This window comes from Apteryx rowi, unplaced genomic scaffold, assembly GCF_003343035.1.
Source record: "Apteryx rowi isolate R43461 unplaced genomic scaffold, aptRow1 scaffold_77, whole genome shotgun sequence".
In the NCBI taxonomy this organism is placed as follows: domain Eukaryota; kingdom Metazoa; phylum Chordata; class Aves; order Apterygiformes; family Apterygidae; genus Apteryx; species Apteryx rowi.
This window is the reverse complement of record NW_020451060.1, coordinates 543,162-567,622: the sequence shown is the minus strand read 5'-3', so window position 1 is coordinate 567,622 and position 24,461 is coordinate 543,162. Positions and strand designations below refer to the sequence as shown.

Genomic DNA, 24,461 nt, shown 5'->3' with positions numbered 1-24,461 from the left:
CGCCTTCACCATCTGCCAAACTGCTCTCAGAAATAGCCCTCTAAGTACCAAGAGCCTTATTTCCTTAGAGACCACTGCCAGCAAGAGGTGTGAAAACACTATACACAGCTGAAAAACAGTATGGCTCATGCTGCTGCTATGATAAACACCTTAATCAACATTTATTGTAGACAACCATATTCCTGATTGTGGGGCTTTTTTTTTCCAAAGTTCATCTTGGGGTGAGCTTGTGCTCAGAGCTAACTGCATTTTGCCAGCTCACACTTTTTAATAATGATGCCATTGCTTGGTGATGAACTCAAGAAAATGAGAAGTTGGATTCATTTATGAAGTTATTTTGGTTACAGAGTTATTTGATTTATTTCTGGTTTTCTCCTACTTGAAGATTTATTGGATCTTTCTGTGCCAAAAAAGGTCACACTGGTGAATTAATTATGTGATGAAATGTAGAACTAAAATATTAAATATTTATATTTATAAACATTTTCATATTTTTCTTTCTTATTTTATTGTACTATCTTTCTTATTCATACTATCTTTCTTCCTTGGGACCTGTATTTCTTGTTTAGCCAAAACTCTCACTGACACAAAGAAATAAATCAAAGGCCCAATCCTGCTCCCATGTCTACGCTCTTTATCAAGAGTTTTCTACAATGAATTACATTTTTTTCCATTCAACTTATACATAAGGACTACCCCTTTTAAGCCCCATTATATCATTTTCCAGATATGTTTTCATAAACAAATGCAGGTTTATGTATATAAAGTCAACATCCCTAGAATTTACTATCCAGCACAGAATCTGAAAGGGATAATTTAATCATAACAATATAAATGGTGCCATTTGTCACATACCTGTTACTGATTTAGCTACATACTCTGGTGCAAAAGTATTGTATATATGTTTGATGCAGATGTATTGTCAAATGACATAGCTAAAGACTGAACACAGCAATGCCGCCAAGATTACACCTACTAAAAAAGGGCTGGTTTTTTTATCTTGACTAGTACCCCAGTTGCAAAGAATGCTTATGCATACGTTTAATTCTACTTCATCTTTTGTAAAGTCCTTAAGTATGTGCTTTACGTGAAGCCTGTGGCTGGGCTTGATGTTAACAGCACCTTTCAGTGCTCTGCTGAAGAAGAACGGTGTGCTTCCTGAAGTCTAGTCTACCCGATGAATTTATAAAAGAAGGTGCAAATTTTATCTGTAGATTGTGGCACTGGACGCCTTACTCGGAGTACATGCTTCATGTTGCCTTGTCCCATACTCTGCTTTGGTAGCTGATGCATACTTTGGATCTTTGTTGCTCAGGTCTCTTTCTTTTAACATCCCCTATTTAGGGAAAAGTATGTTTCACATGCTGTATTTTCAGGTGATAAACCACTCATACTGTTCATAAACCAAAGGCCAGAAGCCACTCTGTTCTTTCCTGTAGTTGCATACTGAGCAGTAGGACTCCCAGAGCAAGCAGCAGTTTACCAAATAAATCTGGTCGCAAAATACCATTTTGTGTGATGAAAAGTAAACATTTTGCTGAAAAAGTAACCACTTGCCTTTTTACTAGATATAAATAGACTTCATGTACAGATCAAGACTGCAACACAAGTAACTTCTGAGGCAAAAATGACTGTATAGGTTTGCATCTAGACTAGATGTGGTAAAATTCTTTTCTTTCAATCCTGAATTTTTAACAAGGTTGAAACCCACGCTCTCAAGTTGAAGACTTCAGTCTTTGGGAGAATTTATTCCATCTGGTTGAAAAAGTAAAAAAACTGCAGGTCTGCTGAGATTCAGAATGAGCAGCAAGTGTTAAAAATCTAATTTTTCACAAATTTATTTATTCCTTGTTACATTTTGTTTGCTGGGCAATGAAAATACGTAACCAGATAATTTGGAAAATATGTGAGGCTCAATCTGCAATGGTATAGGAGACAAATCTGCTGCCAAGTTAAGAAAAGTGAAATGCAACTAATATATCACCAATGTATGCAGCTGACATCTCTGACATGTGCATGACTTCATGGACAATCACAAAGATACATTTCTTAAATGGTGACTGTAACCAAGGATTAAAACAGGCAACTGAACTACAAAAATATTTAGTCTAGCCAATAAAATATACAAATGTCTTTAGAGCAAGGCAAGCAATAGGAGCAGGACAAACAGTAAATTTTATACATCTCCCTCCTTGTATTCTCCACTTCAATTGTGACAGTCAAGGGCTTCTTAGTTTTCAGCATCTGAAGATTCTGATTTTGGTACAGAAAGTGCTCCATTAAACCTCCCAGACTCTAAACTCTGGTTGCCAATGAGCATCGAGTCTGGTAAGTTCAGTCTGGGCAGCAAGGTTTTTCTTCCCAGGCTGGATTTCACTAAAATTGTTCAGTTTTGCTTCTTTTCTCTGTGTTCTGGCTATTGAGGTCAGGGTGTCTTTTATAGGAAAAAAGCTGCTTATAAATTTTCAGCTCTGCAAATTTAGGGAGTGAATGGAAAAACCCTAGGCTGAGCTGGCTAAGAAACCACAATAGCAGCTTTTCTGTTGTGGTCACTGAGATATACAAGCTTTTTAAAAGAGATGGAAATGCTGTCAGGGTATTTCTCTTGGGAGACCCTTTTTCTGTGCACAAGGACCAACATACTTGGTATTTCCTATGCTGTAAAGCATGTAAAAAATTTCCTCTATTCCTCACAACTTTACGGAGAGTGTAGGGTGCTAGATACAACCTGGAACACTCTGTATTTGTTACTTGGGAAATGCAGTCAAATAGGGGCTGTCCGATGCAGGCAGTCTGCTCACTGTGCATTTTTGTGTTTTACAGTACACTGTGCATGTGGGATGAGAAGTAAGCAGAAACAAACTGATTTGTTGCTCTGGCTGAGATCCCTGGCAGATCTCTGCAGTGTAGAGACTCACTGTTGGTGAATTTTCCCATTTCTGTCTGCAGCTTTCGCCTCGCTGGCTTCTCACGTCCTCGCTCTGCAGTGGGCTTTGTGAAGCATGAGAGCTTACATGCTGTGAGAGGAAAGGGACAGGGCTGCACCAGCAGGATCAGATGTGCTGGGGCCAGGCTCTGCTGCGGGACTCCTTAGGCAATTAAGCCTGGAAAATATGTACCTAGTGACCATATCCCCATCATTCTGTTGACTTCCCTCTAGAAATATAGACTATCTTTAAATATAGACTATATATAGACTATGCTTGTTCAGATCAAACGGCCCTTTGCTCTTGATCCAAGGTCTGGGGAGAAGGCCATTCAGCCTGATGGGAACATGAAGGGAAACCAGTCACCCTTGCTAGAAGTGAGTGACCAGAGCCAAGGAGACACCTGGGTACTGAACTGCAAGTAGCTGCACCCTTCTACAAGCAGCCTGGGAGAGGGAACGCAATTCAGATGGTCCCAATTTTTGCCCTCTTCAGCTCTGGGGAGGATGTGCCAGAGCCATCTCTTCAGGGTGGCAGAGGCCCTGCTTTGGCACGGGGATAGCTCTGCACTCCCTGCGAGCCCTCCCACTGTCCCACAGGGCCTGCAAACCCCAACATGCAGCAGACATACTCAGATGCCCCCAAATCATGACGCTACATTAAAGAAATCACAACATAAAAATGAGAAGAAAAACAAATCCAGATCTTCTTCTGTTTCCTCAGGCATCTGGGGTCTGACTCACATTCTCAAGCATCAATATTTTTTCCTTTTTAAATTAAATCTGAAATTGTCACCAGACTCCAAGAGCTATGGCTTTAAAAAGTTAAGTCCAGTACTGTGGGAGTCATTTTAAAATGACAAGAATAACCCTCCTTTTTAATTTGCTCCCAAATTCTAGTGATTTGAAGTCATTCAAGACAGTGGTGGACTGAAGCAAAGCATTTCTGCAGCTTTCCTACCTAACTGGGACAGCCAAAGTACGGCTCCTCATACATTAAAAAGAAATCTATAGCCACAGAATAATTAAGTAAAAGATTGAGATCGGCTTTAACTAAATGGTGTGACAATCCCTCAAATGTACAGCAAATTGAAAAGGTCAGTTTTCAAAACAGGATAGGAGAGGGCTGTTCTCAAAACTTTTGCCTTTAAAATTACCACCATGTGTGCAATTAGAAATTTTACCATGGAACTGGAGCTTTCGACTGTAAATTAATTTTTTCAGATTAGCAAAATCATTCAAAATTAATTTACAGGAATTATTTCTAGCGAAGTACAATCAGCTTCAGAGTTTCTCTAACAGAGGCCAACTGGAAGTGTGGTAATTATTCACAGCAAGTATGTGGATAGCATCTTGTCCACTAACTCAAATGATTCAAGTGTATTTTTCCATTTTTAACCATTAGAATCTGAATTAAGACACTCAAAGTTAGTAAAACAGGAATACTGGAAGCAATTAAATACAATAATTATGATTACTTTTCAGTGGAGTCTAACTAATCCTCTGTTTTTTCAATACAATATTATCCAGTGCATATATCTAAACTGCACATTCACACTCCTGCACCTCTAGGAACACACCCCATACTACAGAAATACAGACCAGATATTACCACTATTTCATAAATATATGCAAATTTCTTCTATGCAAGCCACAGTCCACGCCACATCATCTGAAACACAAAAGATATGTGCAATGCTGGCCACTGAAAACACCTTGCCACTAAACCTCCCACCACTTAGTTAACATGCCTGCCCAGTCCATTATTTTGCATCAATAATATCTTAAGGGATGAAAGTGATGCGGTTGCTACTGATTCATCCTGAGGCACCTGAACTCTGGAGCTGTCTTACAAACCTCTCTACATGGAAGAGAAGAGCTCCCATCTTCCTTTCAGTTGCACCCAGCAACAACAGTGACTGCTGTGAGGGGGGGTTACTTGGGTGAAATTCAGAGAAGAATTTGGTTCTCCAAATCCCAAATCCACTTGAAAGCAGCTTCGTATCCAAGTTCTGCCCTGAGAGGTTCAACTTGGCACTTCCACTGACATTTTACGCATGTCCTCTCCACAGGTTTTGCTTTTCACATTACTCCCAACAGGACAATGTGTGTTTACTGACTGCATTTCCACCATTAACTGCTGAAAAGTAACCATTATGGGCTGATATATTCCAAGCCCTGTGCTGCAAGCTAAGTGATGACTGTAGACGCTCCATAGCTGTTCGTAGCGAAAACATCTTTGTTTTTTTCCATCCTGTTTAAACAGGTATGGCAGGCTCAGTTGATAACTTTAGCAACTACAAATTCAATGCAGGGATGTAGAAGACCAAGCTGTGAAATGTCATATTATCAATGAAAAGACCAAATAGCTTAGAGGCTGCAACATATCATAGGATTAGTGAAGCTAACCTTCTAGCAATGGTTAGCTGCTGTGCCAGCAAGGTATTAGACAGTCTGGTTCATATCAGGGAGAATAATCTCCTCAGTGTTTGCAATCCTTGCAATTTTCCTGCAGTTGATGATATTATTTCACTTAAAAGTTACGGCCTGATTTTCAACTCAACAACTGAATGCTATCAGTCATTCCCAGGCAAAAGGTTTGCAGGCTTATGCTAGTGCAACACTACCTGTTTTATAATGAAGTTAAGTGCACTTTTTAAGAGCTTTCACCATGCCCAGGCTGTAAACTCTCTCACACATCACACAAATCAGAGTTGCCACAGTTAGCCAGGTACCACCAAACAAGAGGTATGTTCTGATTTCAAATGAAAAGGGACCAAGTCTGGYATGTGTCTTAAACACATCTGTGCACCACACACTGCAAACTTTCAAAGCAGAAATATTCAAGATTAATATTAGAGTGCCAGAAGAGCCCACCAGCCAGGAGCAACCGAAGGTCCACAGCACAGAAAAGAAGAGCCAGGAGCACCAGGACAGGGTGGCAGACAGACAAGTGCTGAAGAGGCATCAGTGGGTTTGCTGGCCAGGAAAGCAGGTAGTTCAGACAGTGACTGGTCCAAATGGGAAATACCAGCCAATCCCAGTCGGAAGAGAAAGGATAATGTTCTCCTGGTGTATCAATTAAAGGTGCAGATGAGCATTTGTGCTGAAACCTGGGCCAGAAAATCAGTCTTTTGGGGTAAAGACTGGAACCCAAACCATGAAGCTGCTGGGGGGGTTGGTCTTCATCAGTTTGACTTTCCCACTTTGCAGGCTGTCTCTCAAGAGGAAGGAAAAGCAATAACTTTTAGCCTGAGACTTTGACTCTTTATAAGCTAGCATTTTTCAGGATTTGGGTCTGTAGTAGCAAAAGTACCAATTCACTGATACAGTGATGGAATTTCAGATGGAACTGATCCAAATAATTTTTTTAATTTTCTTTTAAATACAGTCAGTTCTAATACTTTGCAATGGAGCTTGACACACTGCATTCAGAAATGGATATCTATCTGTTGAGAGGTTAAAATATGGCTTAAGTAGGTAATGAAAAAGAAATTCCACTTTCTACTCACAGCAGATGTACTCCTCCAACTTTCATGAAAACAGCAATACATTCTGAGTACAGTTTCACCCAGCTCAAAGTCTCACCTCCTTCCACAGACCAGCATATGCTAAATACATAAGAATCTTTTCCAGCATGACAGTCACTGCTGTGCCTAATGCTAGCGGACAATGGAACTTAGACCAGATAGGAAATAAATGTAATTGTTAATTATTTTGCTGGAGATGAGAAACCAGATGACATTTGGAGCTGGCATTATTGTAAACAAGAAAAAGGTATGAGAGCTACTTAGCTTAGGGCTTTGAAAATACCAGAAATACACATCAGAAGCAGGTTGGCGGGTTAAGAAAGGACAAATACAATTCTGTAATAATAAGCGAGTGAGAGAGAGAGTATGTAAAATTATTCACGAGAAGACCATTTTTGTCCTAGACAATTTGAATTACCCTCTTCATTGGACAGATGCACAGTGTGGTAGAAGAAAGCTGCCTTGGTCTATCAGGTTATACACTGCCACAGTTTATCTGATTTTCTTTGCTAAAACAATAAAAGCACAAAGCCTGGGACCATCACAGCAACGGAGCAGAAAGCAGAGTGGCTCCTTGCACCTCCCAGGAGCACCACAGCAAGTCTCGAGACCTCATCCTGCAAACATTCATGCACAAGCCAACTTCATGTACTGTGATTAATTTCCCTGACACCATGTGGCTTTCATTGCAGCACACAAAACCAAACACAGACTTACGTATTTTCAGGATGAGGACCTAGTTAGCACTAGTCAGGCGTGACTTAATGCTTCTGTACTTAACATGCAGCTTACTAAATGTGAGAGAATTCTGGGATATGGTTCAGGGTTTTTTTCTCCCCTCCCAAACAGAATGTATGTTGTTTCAACCTTAATGCTGAAAGTGAAATACTCTGTAGTCACTGGTGTTTGTTTAAACAATTACAATGTTGTCTAATGCAGCTGGGAATGGAGGTACGGTAGCCTTATGTTTAAAAGCATGGCCTTTTATATAATTTTAGAGAGCTCTAGTGGGTATGTCGCCCATTTGTGATTCCCCAGTGTCTTCTATTTTTCACAGGAATTAATATTCTAATCACATGCATCTATGTAACATTTTCCTTGTGCTGATCAAGATCAGCAATTCGGTGATTATTTAAGGCACTCTACTGCATATGCTATGCCAGATTATTCAAGTACCTTCCGGCAGAAGAGATTATGGGGTATTTCTAATTAAAAAATAGTGCCACACAACAAAATCATGGTGAGAGAGAACATCAGGGATGTAAAATAAAGATGCAGAAAAATGCCTCCTGTTGCATTGCAGGAACATCTGTCTGTGGATTGTGCTTAGTGCAACAATCAAGCTGTGGATCAGTGTTAATGGTCACAAGACAAGGAGGTAGTCTGGCATTAGTCTTTACACCCTTAGAAGTCCTGCATGCACTCATGCATGGATCAAGGAAGATTCCTGTTATAGCATTTAAGCTATGCAGAGTTGAAGGCAAAGGTTTTTGACCTAGGCCATATGCCCCTAAACTACACTCGGTGCTGTGAAGCTAAATCAGTCACTATACATGCAGGAAGTGGTGTCCCTTAGTTGCACACCCAGTGCTCACTGACTGCACCAGGAATCTTTCAAAAGACTTCCCAGAGAAACAGATCAGGCCTCCAGCAACACTTCAGGAATATATGTACAAAATCAAGAGGCAAAAACAACCTTCACTGAAACACTTAAAGACCTTAATGTACCAATGAGACATAATAAATAGTGCAGTTACTATTGATTACAATATCCTTAAGATATTTCTCAGTTATTTGCTGCAGTGTCAATTGCTGCTTTAAAAATCAGCATTCCATACCTCCACTTCTAAAACTATTATTACATATGGAAAGCAATAACTGAAGTTTGGGTTGCTCTTTTTTAATAATTCATAGTTAATTATTTTTAACTTTTCATATTTTTTACAGTATATTAATTTCACCTGTTTCTAATTTAACACCAAAAAATTGTTCATGACATTTATTGTCCGTCATAAAACTCCTGCTCCATTTTTAAATATTCAACATCTTTTCCAGCTGTAGTGCTTGAACTATACAATGAAATTAAACAAATGAAAGTTTTTACCCTTATTATTCTTATAACTTCACAAATACTCAGATTTCAAAGTTAGGTTATATTCACAGCCAAAACAACCAATTTAAAAGCAGTGAGTATGTAATAATGCTGAACAAATATTGACTTCTGGTTCTGACCCAGGATTTGTTTTCTCCCAAGAATATATTAGGTGCACAGGACTGGCCAAAGACCACTGAAATCAATGGAAGGACTACCAGTGACTGATGGAATATGGATCGGGCTTTGAGTATAACGCTGCTAACTTCATTGATTCATCACGAGGGCTGAATTTGGCTTTGACAGATGTAAAGCAGTTCATGTCATGTGCCCCTTAACAAATTGCATGTATTTTCAGTCCACTCCACCCTTCCACTCCCAGGAATTTACACCATTTTTCTATTAGCTTTGTTAAGGAGCCCCAGTACCTGCACAAGGAAAATGAATGACTGAAAGACATGCAAGGATTTGTACTTACAGGTATCTGGCTTGAGCTGACTGTTGGTAATCCCAAAGTACTGGGGATTTTCAATGACGGGAATCTTTGTCATCCCGATGATGACTGCATCTGGACCCCCCTCAGAAGAAGACGGAGTGTTACTGCCATTTGAGATGTGATGGAGGGGACTTGCCGAATCATCGTCATTGCTGATAACTGAAGAAGGACCTGGAGTTAGAAACAAAAAGTTCCCTGTAACTCAGCAAATGAAAATTTCCCTTCCCTCAGCCAACTCCATTTTTCCTCTTTTTTGATCAGTTTGTCCTCAGTCCCCCTGGGCAAAAGTTCTCTTTATGTCCCCTGCTTATCTTACCTCAGGAATTGTCTAGGTGGAGATGGAGAAATAGGAGAAAAACTTTGGTAGGCCATTAAGAGTGAGAATGTGATGTAAATTTATTTCTTGGTAGATCATCTACACTGAATATGTCAAGCATAGTGTGTCTATGGGAAAGATCTCCAAATCTGATGAACTCCATCTATCATTCTTAGAAATAAGCTATGAAATACACACATTAACTCTTTTTACCTTCTGCCCTACTCAGACCATACAGCAATAATGCCTTTTCCCACAAAGCTGCAGAGTGTCCACCTTCCCTTTGAGGTGACATTGTAACAAGACAACAGACATGAAGGCAATAGGCTCATTCTGACGTGGGAAGCAGTATGATCTCTGACAGACAAAAAGGCTGAAAGTCAAAATCCAGAGGACAATTTGGAGAGCCACAGTAGGTGCACAGCAAGCACTCAAAAGAGCAGTGGGAAAAATTCATCCCACCCCACACTCCACCATGAGATCTGGCATCACTTCACAGGGGCTCATCCAGCCCAGGGGAACATTTCTCTGGCTTATAAGGCCCCACCAATACCTGAGTCTAGTGACCTTCCAGAGAGAGGGGTTTATTTTGATCAGTAATTTAGCGGCAGTTTTTGTTTTATTCTCACTTGTGCTTTCTATTTTTTAATGGAAGTGCCATGGAGATAAACATTATAAATGGTTTTAAAAAAACTGCTTAGCACAGTGTTCCACTTTTGTGAGCTGTAGGGCCCTGATATAACATTGAGATTAACACAGATAACATTTGAAATCTTGCAATTTAACCCCTCCTAGTCCGGTTTACATCCAGAATTCAAAGAAAATCAGAATCACCATGAAACAACGACAATCTTTTACCTAATCTGCCACAATATTCAAATTTCAGATCATCCTCCATTAATATTAAACAGGGTTTCAGGGTGGCATTCACATGTCAACAATCAAAAAACTAAGCTAGAAATAGATGGAATAATTCACTGTCCGGAAATGTCTATCCTAGCACAGCATCCTCCAAAGACACCTGGGTTTGCCCTGCAGGCAGGAGTGAGAGGCAGGATAACAGTACCATTCACAGCAATCAAAGAGGGTAGCAGAGAGAACTTCGGGGAAGATGAAAAGCTGCATCTCACCCAAGTTGACAGCTACTCTTTTGCAAAACACTGGAGCTCCAGGCTGAGGGTTTAGACTGGACAGAGGAGGACAGCGCAGAGGCAAGAAAGGGACCTAAGTATCACCTGCACATATGTGGCATCTGTATTTGCAGGTGCAATGTGGGGGGTGCAGAGGGAGAGAGGATGAGGACTAACAGCAGGTCCTGTGGGTACTTCATGGAGGATGGGAGAGAAGATGGGGAGGATCTACCATAGCACACACTCAATTACAGGAACAAGACGAGAACTAGAAGAAGCCCAGACACAGCAGCCAAGACAGGGAAGCTTTGCAAAAAAGAAACTTGGACACTCTTACAGTTTTGTGGCTCACAGTATCAAAACAAAAGCACTTTATCATGACATGGCATGGCTCACAGGAATAGAACTTAAATAATCTTGACATGCCACTATTTCAACCCTAGCCATACAGGCTCAAGCATGTTCCCACCCCTATCCAGCTTTCCTTTTTCCTCAGTTGGTTTAATGGTGCATAAGGGAAATGTTCTCATTGTTTGAAAAGGTACTTCCCCCTCTAGCCTGAAACATTAGAGGTAATTTTTCAAATGCCTTGCACTTCACTGGAAAGTCACTGTTGACAAATGTAAGCGATGCCTAGATCTCTGCAATTTATCAAGTGAAATACTAATACCAAGGCTGTTTTTGTCATTACTGATCACCCAGATCCTCAAAAGATTGATTCTACTAGGAAAGCTGCCAGGATTAAGGGGTTCTGGTGAAGATTTTTCTAATGAAGTGCAGAGACTAACAAACTGTGGGAAAGGGTCCCTCAGATGGCACACAAGATATGTACGTGAAGTCAGAGCACTGTTTTGAGGTGCACCAGAGTTTGCATGCAGTGGAAACAGAGTGCAAACCCATGAAAAAACTCATTTAATTTTTCTAGAAAATATCCTGATGCCCCCAAGCTTTCTGAATCTCAAGCTAATGGCACCAAAAACTAGGCACAAAAATACACATTTTCATGGGTCCTTTTGTACTCAACAGCTTTAGCATGAGGGTCAAATTCCTTCCCTTACAGCAAACAGGCAAATTCTTTGGGCTATGTAATTTAATAGAGGCACTTCTCTAAGTCTTTTTCAGGCTTGCTGTTCACTGCTTCACAGGAAGAAGGTTCCTTGGTCATTGTTTGCTTTCAACATACATGCAACGATGGCAAGAAAAAGTGTCCATTACCCGTTTCTAGGACAGTAAAGCAGGATAATGAATAGAAACTCATTCTGTTCATCAAATCATTTTTGCACTACTCTAAGACCCAATTTGTATGGTGAACTATTTTTCAATCAGTAAGAACTGCAAAGTGCTGCAGGTGAAAAGTAGACATCTGTTCTATAAATCTAATTACTCAGTTAAGCTAACTGGTAAAGCTAGTCTTCCATGTGATATGAAGTAGACTCCAAGTATATTTATCTCTCTGAAGCAGCTGAGGAAAATCTGGAAAACGAGGTGGTTCCTGATGTGCTTCCTAATGGTTTGAAACAATTTAAGAAACATTCAGCTCCAGGAAATTTGTGCAGTGTCACTTAGCAATCCCTTTCATTTATAAGTAACCTTCTCATGCAATAGTCTTTGGAAGTAGTTGTTCATCTTCAAAACTCCCATTTCCTGCATATTTTTTCTCTAATTAAGACAACCAGAGCTCAACAGATGGAAACTTTTGCATATCAGAAGCAGTTGAGCTCACACCCTTTCAAACATCTCCTTTGCTGGGATTTTTTGATGTGACCGAACTGGTACACAAACTATTTCCATACTTGCTTATATGCCAAATTATCTGCTTTCTGTGAAATTACATTTCATTTTCTGCATGCACTAAGTCACATTATACTTACAGGCCAGCACTGCAGCTGACTCCTCACAGCAGCAGCCCATGAGTGATATTTCACTAATGTAAAACCATTTTCCAGAATGCAAGATGAGGCCATCATCTGTGCTGGCAAGAAGCTAGGACTACTCTTTCCTGAATTTGCACTGAGCACAAATCAAAGTAATTTCTTAAAGCGTCTTAAAGAGTGGTTTCATCCTGATTAAATGGGGTCACTTAATTACTTTTCAAAGGCAGAATGAGCAAGATAATTACTTGCAGTCCCCTATTATTGATTCTGATTTCTAGTCAAATCTGCTGTTGGTGTCACATCCGAAAACTGAAAATTTTAAACAAAATGTCTTTGGTGGAAGTGAAAATCATGGGTTGTCAATAGCCCATTACCCCACATTCAGCTTGAGCTTTTAAGAAAACTCCAGAGGCTTTCTCCATCTTCATATATACTGCCTAATATCTTCATTTGATTTCATTTTAGAATATACTTCTTATCTTGAGAAGATAGAAGCTGGAGTCAGATGAGAAATAGTATCCTGCCTCGGAGAAAAAATAAGAGAACTACATATTGCAGGGCTGAATTTCTCCTCTCTGTGATGTTGAGCAGAAAAACTGTCCATTTTGCATTGCCCAGGCCCAAGAAAAATCTCTCCTATGTACAAAAGACACTGCTTTCTGAAAAAGTGGAGACATATAAAAAAACCAATTCTACTCTAAGTTGACAAGCTATAATAAAGCCAAACTCCCCGCATCTCTATGTTATGAATGATCCTTAGGCAAATGGTATGGGGAGAGGCTGAAACAGCAAATTTTCCCTTGCTACACATCTCTCAGAGAACTGGAAACAAACTGTTATGGAGCTCATGACTTGCTGTCACCAGCACCAGCATGAGCCACTTCTTCCTGAAATACAACCCATCTCCACACTGTCCTTGACCCAGCTGGTGCCAACACACTTGAGTTTGTAGCTGTACCTTCTTTAGCTTTAGAAAGAAGAATTCTTATGAAATTAACTACTTTCAAGGCATACTGATATTTTTGGCCAGGAGAAGGAGTTTTGTGGTTATAAAATAGATCCTTTCCTGCTGCTCCTATTACAATCAGGGTTAATGCAGTTTTAACATGCACTCTACCAAGACCTATCCACACTGTCACTTGTTGGGGATAGCTTTTGCTTTGTGTTATTCCAGACTTCTGCTAATACTTAGGTACTTGGCTGTGGCAACACATCTGACTACTGGCTGCCACTGAAATAATCCACATGACCTTACTGTGTATCAAAGTATGGAAAGAATCCCAAAGTGAATAACAGCATGACTCAACTAAGCAGGCTCAGGCAAAAAATATAAAGAAGAGGCTAGGCTCTCAAATGCAGAGAACCAGAAAGAACATATGGTTTTGGTTTGCACTTGGCATGGCATTGCTAGCACATATTCTCAAACTTGAGTCTAGATGGTCACAAACAATCACTGTGTCCATCTTCTCCTTCCACCTAATGTGTCAAAGATATAAGCAATCTATTGTATGTTCAGAACTACAACAAGATCTCCTGGAGGCTACGGTATCCCAAGTCCCCCCTGCCATGCATTTCTGAGCATCACACACCACTTGAACTATCTCTGAAGTGACTACCAATGGTTCACCCATGTGAGGAGGCAATAGGTGCAGCAATAATCAAGGACAGCAAATTTTCACTTTGTGGTTGGAGCTGTATAGTTATTCCAAAGATGCATCTGCTTAGTCAAGTGTTACAAGGCAGTTCAGGTAGAGGATTGTTTTAGAGACGACTTTTGTACTGATGCCTTAAAAACTATGACTCCTTCCATGAAAAGGGAGGTTGATTCCTAGGAAGATTTCTCAATAGATCTTGCACTAGCATTGTCTCTGCTTCTATCAAGCTCTTGATCCCAGAGGAACAAGGACCATTTTGTGCAGGGACATGGTAATAGCGCACCATCAGGCAAAAGCAGGACAACAAGTGCATGTCACCAGTCAGCATCAGCTCAGCAGGATTTTGAGGCCATACTGAATCTTCTCTCTTTCTCCTTTTGGGAGAGGGGTGTATTTTTTCACTAACTAAATAGTTTGTTCTCAAAAAGCACTTATACAAGCTTTCTTTCCCCATGAGACTCATGTATTTGCTGTAGATTCTAAGAAAATTTTTTTCTGCATGATTAAAAGGCAAGTTTTATACTTCAGTGAGAGCAGAGAAACTTTCCTGTTATCCAGATAGGATTCAAGTTTCTTACCAGAACATATGTCTCCTTTTTAGCTGAACTCTTGAATCCCTGCCCTACCTTTCACTCTCTCTAGAAGACAACTCATCAATCACAGCTGGGCACGCTTTTTTTTTTTCTTTTTGACTGAGGTGCTATGAGCTTTACTTTCAATGCTCCTTTGCATTCCTAAGTTCAACAAGCATAGGCAGCTGTGATATTGAACAATGTTTATGCAATTCTATTAGACTGAATAAGACAGCCCAGCCTAATATAAAGCAATACAATTATAACAATATTATTTTATATTATTGGTCTCTTAAATGCTGCATGCTGAATACCCAGAATTGAATTAAAAAGCATAAATAGAACACAAAGGAAAAAACACATTCAAAGTTAGTTGAACAATCTTCCTAAATACAAACCTGTTTAGCCTCACTTTGAGCGGTGGAGCTGTTCAAAGTAAATTCAGACCCTACTGCAAATCCATTCAGAGTGGGCTTATTAAAATGACGCTCCTTGCTTTGCACCTGCCGATGCTTTTAATGTGGGAAAGTGCAAGGCAAGGTGCTAGTATGCTCCCTCAGCAGTTCGGCTGTGAGGAGCCTCTCCCACCTTCCAACAGCCCTTCCTTGTCTTGTATCCCCAGCCCCACCAGCTTCCCTGAACACAGCCATTAGCGTTGGCATCAGCGCTATCATCTGCATATTCACTGCCATACGCAGCTGCCGAATGAGTATTATGAGGTTAATGCTCCTCTGCTTCTAGCGAAGAAAACACTGGAATAAGATCACCCCCAGAAACACTATAGCCAATTCTATCCCACTGAGGCATAACGCTCTTCATAGCTCAAACAATGCATGTCCTTCTGTCCCAGTGCCCAGTGTGCAACGCACCAAGCCAAGAACTACACTGTAGACTTTAAGTTTGTGACTCAGAAAACTGAGACTTGCCAGGCTAGGGTGTTTAGAGGATAAATAACTTTGTGTCTTCTGACAGGTACCATTAATCTATTTGACTGATCTGCATCCACCAAGTGCTTGTTTAAGCTTGTACTATGCGGCTTTTTAACATATGAGGTGAGAAAGACTTTCTGAAGCTACCCAAGATGTGCAGTTGCCATCCAACGAGCTTGTTCACAGGAAGTCAGGTGGAAAGAAAGGAGGTTGTTCCAGAGAGCTGGAGACCTTCCATACACTCCCCAGCCAAACACCCTGCTCCCTGTCAACATGCACTTCGGAAACTCCCATTCCAACCATCTCCAAATTACAGAAAGGAGGGGGCTGCTCAGAGATCACTGGCAGGAGAAATTGGCTGGGAACACAGGTTTAAATTCAAGCAGCAGCCTGTAGGAACCTGTTCACCTGCACCCATGGCAAAGCAAGGTGGAGAGATTTGTTTGAAAATCATGATGGAGCTACATCACTAAGGTCATCACCTTTCACTTGCGTGATCAAGCCTCCAAGTGTTTTCCTTGTATTCCAACATGAAAATCCATGTTTTGTCTTCCATTATTTGTTACAGCTTCACAAGAAGACTAAATTCTGTTATTCTCATTGTAAAGCTTTGATGCAGAGAAAATACGCTGCAGTGACAAATTATTTTCTTTCCTACGTATAATAATTTAAGTAACGTGTACCCTTGAGGGTAATTAAATAATAGGTATGTTAGTCAGCTTTACAGTACTGAATTTTAAATGCTGCCAGGTGTCAAAAGGTCAGTCACACCAACTTTAATGCCTTTCCCCTAAAATGCATGCCCTTCTTCACAGAAAACTTGTTATTTCAAATGCTGGAAAACTTTCTATTTCAAATGCTTGACTCTTCTAGAAAGCAAGGAACAAGCAATCTGGGTAATTTCTATTGAAATGACTGCACACAGATTTTAGCTACTCAAATATTTCATCCAGCCTTTTTGTTGTTGCTTTGAACCAACGAGAATCACAGCTGCGTATTTGTTTGCTTCGTTTTTATTCCGGAGTGCTATTGTGAAAGAATCCCAGTCAGTTCTAATTAACTGCCTTTTTTTGCGCTAACTCATCTATATTTTTATGCACACACGCACCCAGGCATCCCTTTACGCACGAGCCTAGAACAGTCCAGAAGCAGCAATATCTGCAATGGTGGCTTCCATTTAGGGAAAACTCCCTGGGATCTCCTGAGGGGTCCCTCTACAAAGCACATCGCTCACTGAAACCAAGGCGACCTGCAGGACACAAGGACAGGCACACAGGCCACAAGGTCTAAGGCAGGTTCGCACAGCAGCTCATCTGCAAAACCTTCTCCACAGCATGGAGCAGCCCTGTAGGAAAAACAGCAGGGTCTCCAGTGCATACTGGTTTTTTTGGTGTCGTCTCTGGAAGAGGGAAGATGAGCGTCGCTGCTGGCCCTCCTCCATCCTCCAGCACAGTCCTAGCCTGTGGCACCCATTTCTTTCTCCTCTCGGCCAGGACAGGAGGCGTTTGTGTAACAGATCTCACAGCCTCAATCTGCTACACATCTTCAATGCCTTAAGCACCCTAACCAATAAATCCTCACGATTTGTCCTCAGAGAGGTGCATACCGCTACTATTACTGTTTTGGAGGCAGCAGCAAGAGCTCTGCACCAATGTGCCCAGCAGGGCAGGCTGTAGCTTTGCCAAAGTCACGGCCAGGACCCGGGAGGGATTGCTGGCCTTGGGCTCCCAACCCACAGCCCCTCCAGAGTTACAACCCTCTTTCAGCTATTGTGTAACTGGTAGTTATAAAGCTGCCCACTGCTTCATGGACACATTTCCAATATCTGCAGCTCAGATGATACACCCCATCATAAAGAATGATGAATTTGTGGCCTCTCATTATTGGTAGTCAATTGAAATGCATATCTGAGGCAAAAAACTAGCAGGGATGTGGCATATTTATCAATACAAATATGAAAGTCAGAAGTAAGGCTACAGAGCAACAGAAAATGTGACAGAAAGGAGGAAAGAAAAAATGATTTATCTTTTTTAATATAGATCACCAAGACCATTCATTATAGCCACCTGCAGGTTTGGATATCTAAGAAACTTGAGTAAAATAACAATCCTTCAAAAATACTACAGTGAAAAATCTCAGCAATAAGAATAAAGATCGGCTGGAATGCGCTTATTGACATTGAGCAAAAAAGAATAATTCAGCCCAAATTAAATACTCATTGCCTTGCATTTCATTTCAAACTATTTAATTCAACAATCTCTTCCCACTAGGCTTTTCATAAGTAATTTAAAGGTTAACATTCCCATTCCTCGGGTTGGGTATGAGGGGTATGCGAGCATGTACATGTGTAGAATGAGTTCCTCAGTTGTCTACAAGATAAATACAATGCAAAGAGAAGCAGTAGAAGTTTTCTCATGCTGTCTAGACAGTTAGACTTTATCTGAGAGAAGAGCAAAGCTATATGATATTGTCAGCTGAGATAATCTTGCAAATTCTGTTTAGATAGAGATGGTTAGAAGGTATGGTAGATACGTAGAAATAGTTAGAATGTGGAGAAATGCTCCCTGTTATTTAACTTAATTTGTTTGAAAAAAACAAACACATTGCTAATGAAACTATTTCCCTCCTTTAAATCTTTCCTGATTCATTTCTCAAGTTCAGAGGCACTATTTACAGGCCTCTCCCATCCAAGCAAATCAACTGAGAACATGGCATGGAAAGCCATAAGAATTGTCAGAGACCTAGAAAATGCAAACTTTGAGGAAAAACTGCAAGGATTAGGAATTCTTTTATCCTAAAAAAGAGATGTCTGAGAAAGTACATAACAATAGCCTCTAAATATATATCAGGACTGCTGCGTATGAAGGGAACAACCTTTATTTCATGTCTATGCTGGACAGGAATGAGAAGTCACATAATAAAATTACATCAAGAAAGACTTAGGAAAAATGTTAGGAAAACTTGCTCAGGCAATGGAATTGTTCATAAAAGGTACAGAAATCTTCACTTCAGGAGATCTTGAAGACAAGTTAGACAAATGTCTGCCAGGAAACATACAGGTTTAGTTGATACAGACTTAGGACAAGGAATCTCCCAAGTCCTCTTCCAGCCCTAATTTTCCATGATACCAAAAAACTGGTAAGACTTTTGAGGGGTTCTTACTTCAAATACTTTGGTCTCTTCATATGCAGATTTATGTGTGTTCAGAACTGAATGTGGCCTGCAGCTGAACAAATATATAGCACAAATACTACATACAAATATATATACATATATATATGTATACATACACACACACACACATATATACACATACAAATATATATGTACAAATAGTATAAATAAACCACACACAATACACTGCATTAGCAGGTTACTTTTGCAGGCTTCAATAGCAAAATAGCTTCAGTGAGGTGAGACACACACCAGGAATATATGAATCCACAGTCCATACTGGATTATTGCTATTAGAATGCAATTTATTTAATTGCATTCTTCACATACAATTACTTGTACTTTTTTCCCCCCCCCCCCCCCCATCTTAATTGCTTCTGAACAGTTTTTATTAGTGGAAGTGTTAGCCACATAGCACTATACCACAAAGTCTTGTGTCATTTTTCATTTTCTGAGTGACAGATTTCCATAGCCCCCAAAGACTGCATGAATTATAAAATCAACGCTGCATCACATTGAAATATACCTCTCAATTTCCTTCCAACAACAAAATAATAGCTTTCAATTAATTTTTCATTAACATCCACACTAGCTAACCTAAACAAGACAATCTGCACAGAAGCAAAATTAAATGGTTATACACAACCAACTCAAACGCCACACTCAAATTATAAGCAATATCTACAGAAATGTGGTATCACTATTTACTCAGCTCTTACTGAGACAATCCTGCAGCCCAATTAAAGATTTTTTAGACTTGCACTGAGTCCCAGCCCAGCTCCTCTTCATCTCCAAGCATTCCCCATCCTTGAAAACATGCTTTGAAGACAAAATCCCAAGACACTTACACCTGAAAAGGAAGACATTGGAAGTTGATGAACTAACAGTCCACCAACCACTCCCTGCCAAGTACCCTGCTATCTCCCTGGGTACACCAGCTTTGGGTCCTGACAGCCCAAATTTTGTATGTGGTCAAGAGGCACAATCCAGCCTCTGGAAGGGCTCCTGGAAGGGCAGGAGGCTTGAGCACACAGGAGAAGCTCTCTAAAACTGGCCCTCTTTGAGCACAAACCAAGAGGCAGCCACTTGTCTTCCAGAGTATCAATGCCTGACATTTTATCCCAATTTACATTAAGTTAACAATAGTGAAATTGATTCTTCTTGTGTCTCTGTCACAGTAGCCATTTCATTGGCTTTCTCTACAGCTTCTATCCCTAGAACATTTAGCAGCCACACATCTCTCTTTGGCCTCTGAATGGAGCCCTAACCCCTGGCCAGAAATCCTCACTGCCCTGCAAAAGACAGTCTTTTGAAAACATATTTGGTGCTCAGCAATTACGTGCCACTGGAAATTCAGGAGAAATATCTGCCCATTGTTCTCTGACACCGAGCAGCCTTAGCAACAGGCTAACTCTAGCATCTGGTGGATTTTGTACATCTGTAAGAAATCATAAAGAAAAGTAAAGCGATTGCTTTGCTTTAATGTTGTTATAGCTTTTTAGGATTATGCTCAGCTAGATCTTTTGGGAAATTGTTTAAAAAACAATTCAACGAAGTGAGCTGAATGGACTGCTTGGAAGAACATCCCTGCCAATACAGCTTCAGATCAAAGATGCATAATTGCCTCAGAACAACACACCTTTTCCTCAAGCACAATTCCTAAAGCAATGAAGATTCAAATACTCGAAACCCTCCTCAAATGCAGACCTAAAAACTACTGCAGCAAAGCCAAGGGCACCCATGGATAGAAAGGCATCACTTCAAATTTCAGTCTGTCCCAGCAGCATCACTCACAGACTATGGGATTAGCTCCACAGGTTGGCTGACTCGTCTCTACATGTTGGTCTTCTCCTGCTGTTCACAGTCACCTCCTCCTCCCTGCCACATGATGCCTCATCTCCTTCAGATTCCCTCCTGTCACCTCTCCTCTGCCAGCTTTGCTTGAAATTGTCTCTGTGGCCTACGCAGAAGGCTGCCTGCACCACATCAGGTAGGTCAGTTATCCTGGAGGCGACCACACTACAAACCAAGATCTGGCAGTTTTGCTACAGCAGGTTTGAAAATGGATGCATTTATAATAAAACCAGTCACAAAACTTAATAAGGAAGTTTTGCTGAAATAGTGGAAGCATCATTGTTTCTATTCTGCAGGGCTCTACATAAAGCAATGTCTCTTCAAGATGCTGCATTAAATATTTCCATAAAAAACTTCTACATTGCCAGAGACCTTTTACAAGAATTCTCCACTGACCTTTTTTTCTGATGTGTCCCCTCTGCTCATTTTCTCACCTCTTCCTTTTTGAAGAGTTTTGCCTCTCCCTCCTAAATCACTTCTCTCTTGACCGCTTCTCCTGTTTTGATGACCTTGTCTTTTTCTAATATCTCCCTGGATATCTTAACTCTTTGGAGACATGAACTGCAGCTTCCTGTCACCTTACACAACGCTTAGTACATTCAGGTCACAACTCTGAGCATGGCCTCCTGTGATGCTCTAATTTATATGTTAACATAAAATAGCATTAGTACTTGCTATGCTCAAGTATTTTAGGATGACACTCATTTATACTCAGTGTCACTTCCTCTTTTACCAAAAATTCAGTCGTCTGTTTCTTAGCAACAGATTTATCGGAACATATTTACATGGGAATCCAAGTACTTTCAAATAGGAACTGCTAAAAGAAGCTGCTAATATGGCCTTATTCCTGGCCATTAGAGGCAAATACTATAATGCAGAATATAATGGCTTTGTATCTGAATCTAATGATCACATGCAGAACATTAGCACTGACTGAAGTAGAAGACTGTCTAAACTTTCCTAATTAGTGTATCTCTGAGTTGATCTGCAAAAACAATCTTCTTGTCTTCAGAGACTGCAAACAAAACAAACTGTACACAGCCACAATTCTCTTTTGCACTGAACTGGATTCAAAATTGGAGCCTGCAACAGTCGCAAACAAATGGGTCTCAGAGGACTAGACTGCAAAAGGCAGACATGTGCACTTCCCACAAGCACAAGAAATGCACACCCTTACTTCATGCACATCAATATTACACATCCAAGTATCAGACTTCAGTGCAGGAACACAGTCAATTAGTACTTACTACTCTGGGGTGAACACAGTTATACAACAATTTCAATAAATTGAAAATTCTTCATTTTCACAGTCTTTAGAAGAGACATTTTCTCTGAAGATTTTTCTACAGCTTACTCATTTTACAAGATAAAGATTTTCAGGGCTTTTTTTTTTTTTTTTTTTTTAAGCCAAAGTAATATGCTATCCCCAACTAGCTAGTTCATCAAAAATGCAAATAAAATCAAATGTGAGGATGGGGTAAAAGAGTGAAACCAAATATGAAGCATGAAATTCTATGAACAGAAAAAGTGAAAGAGCAATAGTGAGAGTCTAATTCTCTTTATCTGAATGTCAACTGAGAGTAATTTATTAAGTTCACAATGGTGCAAAAATCCCTATGAATGACAGTGGAATCATGACCAATGTCTTTGTATTAAGAATGATGACATCCTTTTGGGCAAATGAAGTCTTGTCCTGCTGTGGCATTTAGTTCTGTCACTGAAAGGCAATATCACTAATATATGGATGCATTTGAATTATGTTAGGAATGGGTTAAAGTAATAGATCTGTATCATTCCCAAGAGGCAATGCCAAAAAGATAATTGCCCATATTTGTATCACTATGTTATAGAGAGTGACAGTTTCATGTCTTCCTAATGGTTAACTGAAAATCTACAAAATCCATTTCTCTTTCTTGCTGAGAAATTAATATAGGACCAAAACCTGAAATTCAGACTCTGGTCATGCTCAAGCAAAATTCCCACTGAAGTCAGTGGGAGTTTTGCCAGGAAGAGGATTAAAGACAGGACAATTTGCTGTGTGCTACCAGAGATGTAAAAGCAACCTAGCTAGGCTGTCATAACAGAGCAGCTGGGGCTATTAAAATCAGCAAGTGTCTGATCTTTCACCTTTCACAGATGCAGTCACAGGGGCTTGCAGTGGAGGGATGGATGCGCAGGGGCTAGGCAGCATGCCGGAGCGCTCTTATCGCTGTGCTGGGAGCCTGGGGAGCCCAGCTCCTCCTGCACTGCCACCCTTCCCTCCTCCACCTCCTCCTCCTCCTCCTCCTCAGGGCCCAGGGAGAAGGAAGGAAGGAGCAAAGAAGCAAGCTTGGACCCTTGCAAAACAGCCCTGCTCAGAGGCAGTGTCACATCCTCATCGTTGCAAAAAAACGCCAAAGCCATCCACGATATCCATGCCCCCACAGCACCGGGAGAACACGTTCTATAAGGCGCCTTGGGAGAGAGCTGGTGGGAAGCAGCAATGGCGCAACCACCTCCCTGGGCTTCTGTGAGGGCAGCAGGGCCTGACAGGCAAGCAGAGGAGCCGGGAATCCCTCGGGATGTCCTGGGCTCTGCAGGGAGGGGACCCCATGCTGCCTCAGGGCCCTCAGGTCATTCTGCTCCCTCTGTTCAGCTCAGGTTGTCATACAACCTTTGAGGGATACAAAAATGCAATTAAAAAATACACAATTCATTGACTGAGTGGTTTGGATGTTTTTGTTCTCCGGTACATCTTCCCAGAGGTTTTAGAATTTGGTTTGAGAAGACAGTATCAACAATTTTTACTTTACCAACCAGTTCCCCCATGTTTTCGTGATGTGGTAGCAAAAGCCAAAGAATGAAGATAGGACAACTTATAACAGCTCAGTTATCCAAGGAGTGTGCACAATGATGGAAAAATTAAATCCTGAGCTACAAAGCAGCTTGTAAGATGTTAACCCATCCATTTAAATTTTCATGAGAAAGTAAGAATAACGTAGGAACTCATTACAGATGTCATTTTTAAAAAGAAAGTTCATTTCAAGAATAAGATTACAACAGATTTCTGACATTTTATATCACCACTAAAACCATCTGGCACCAATTTCATTTCATATGGCCAAGCAATTATTGCTAAAAAAAATTAACTAATATTCACACCAGGGATATGTCTTAAAATGTCTAATTAAAATACATATACTTAGCAAGCACCATCACTTGCAAAATAAAGATCAATATACTACTGAATAATGGTTCAGACATCAGAGTATTGAGGCTCTGAATTTAAAATAAATTAGACCTGTTGAATTAAACTCACTGAATTGGGTTCAAAAGCAAGTTTGAAAGTATATATCATACATAAACTCATTCAATACTGGTAGTAAAAAATGAAATTACTTTATTCACTGTTAGTAACACATGACTAAAACTGTAATATACAGCACAATTTTACACCTACATAATCTCCTAAAAGATTGTTTCATAGAAAAAGCAAAACTACAGATAAATACAAATCTTATATAGAATCTGTCTATTATGGATTAAACGACACAAAAACCTTACAGTTTTGAAATTAAAATTACATTGCTTCATTTTGTTGGCATTTCCTTTTTGTGTTAAATGTCTGGCAAGACCTAAGTTGTTTACTGCTACAAATGTTCACAGAGAGTGAATTTTAAGCTTCAAGCTTTACCATTCCTGAATAGCTGGGAGAAGTAGTACTTAGGAATGGAAAATATTTAAGTTAGTCTGATGTGAACTGGTTGAAGGATCTGACTCATACCTTTCTCAGTCTCTATTGGTTTGAGTTCCTCATGGTTTTGCATCCCTTGCAGGTATTCACTGCTGGACAGGTTGATCTGTTAGCATTTTACTGTCACATGGCACAAACGTAAATGCAATATAAGAGAAAGGTATGGGAGAATCAGACTGC

The 24,461-nt window shown here is 40.3% G+C and overlaps 1 protein-coding gene across 1 annotated transcript in view; it reads right to left on the bottom strand.

The window, feature by feature from the left end:
- NTRK2 (neurotrophic receptor tyrosine kinase 2) overlaps positions 1-24,461 on the bottom strand; it is a 198,824-nt gene that overhangs the window by 74,337 nt on the left and 100,026 nt on the right. Inside the window, exon 12 of the mRNA XM_026088466.1 lies at positions 9,027-9,215. Coding sequence (XP_025944251.1) covers positions 9,027-9,215 — 189 coding nt within the window. The remainder of the gene's footprint in view (positions 1-9,026; positions 9,216-24,461) is intronic.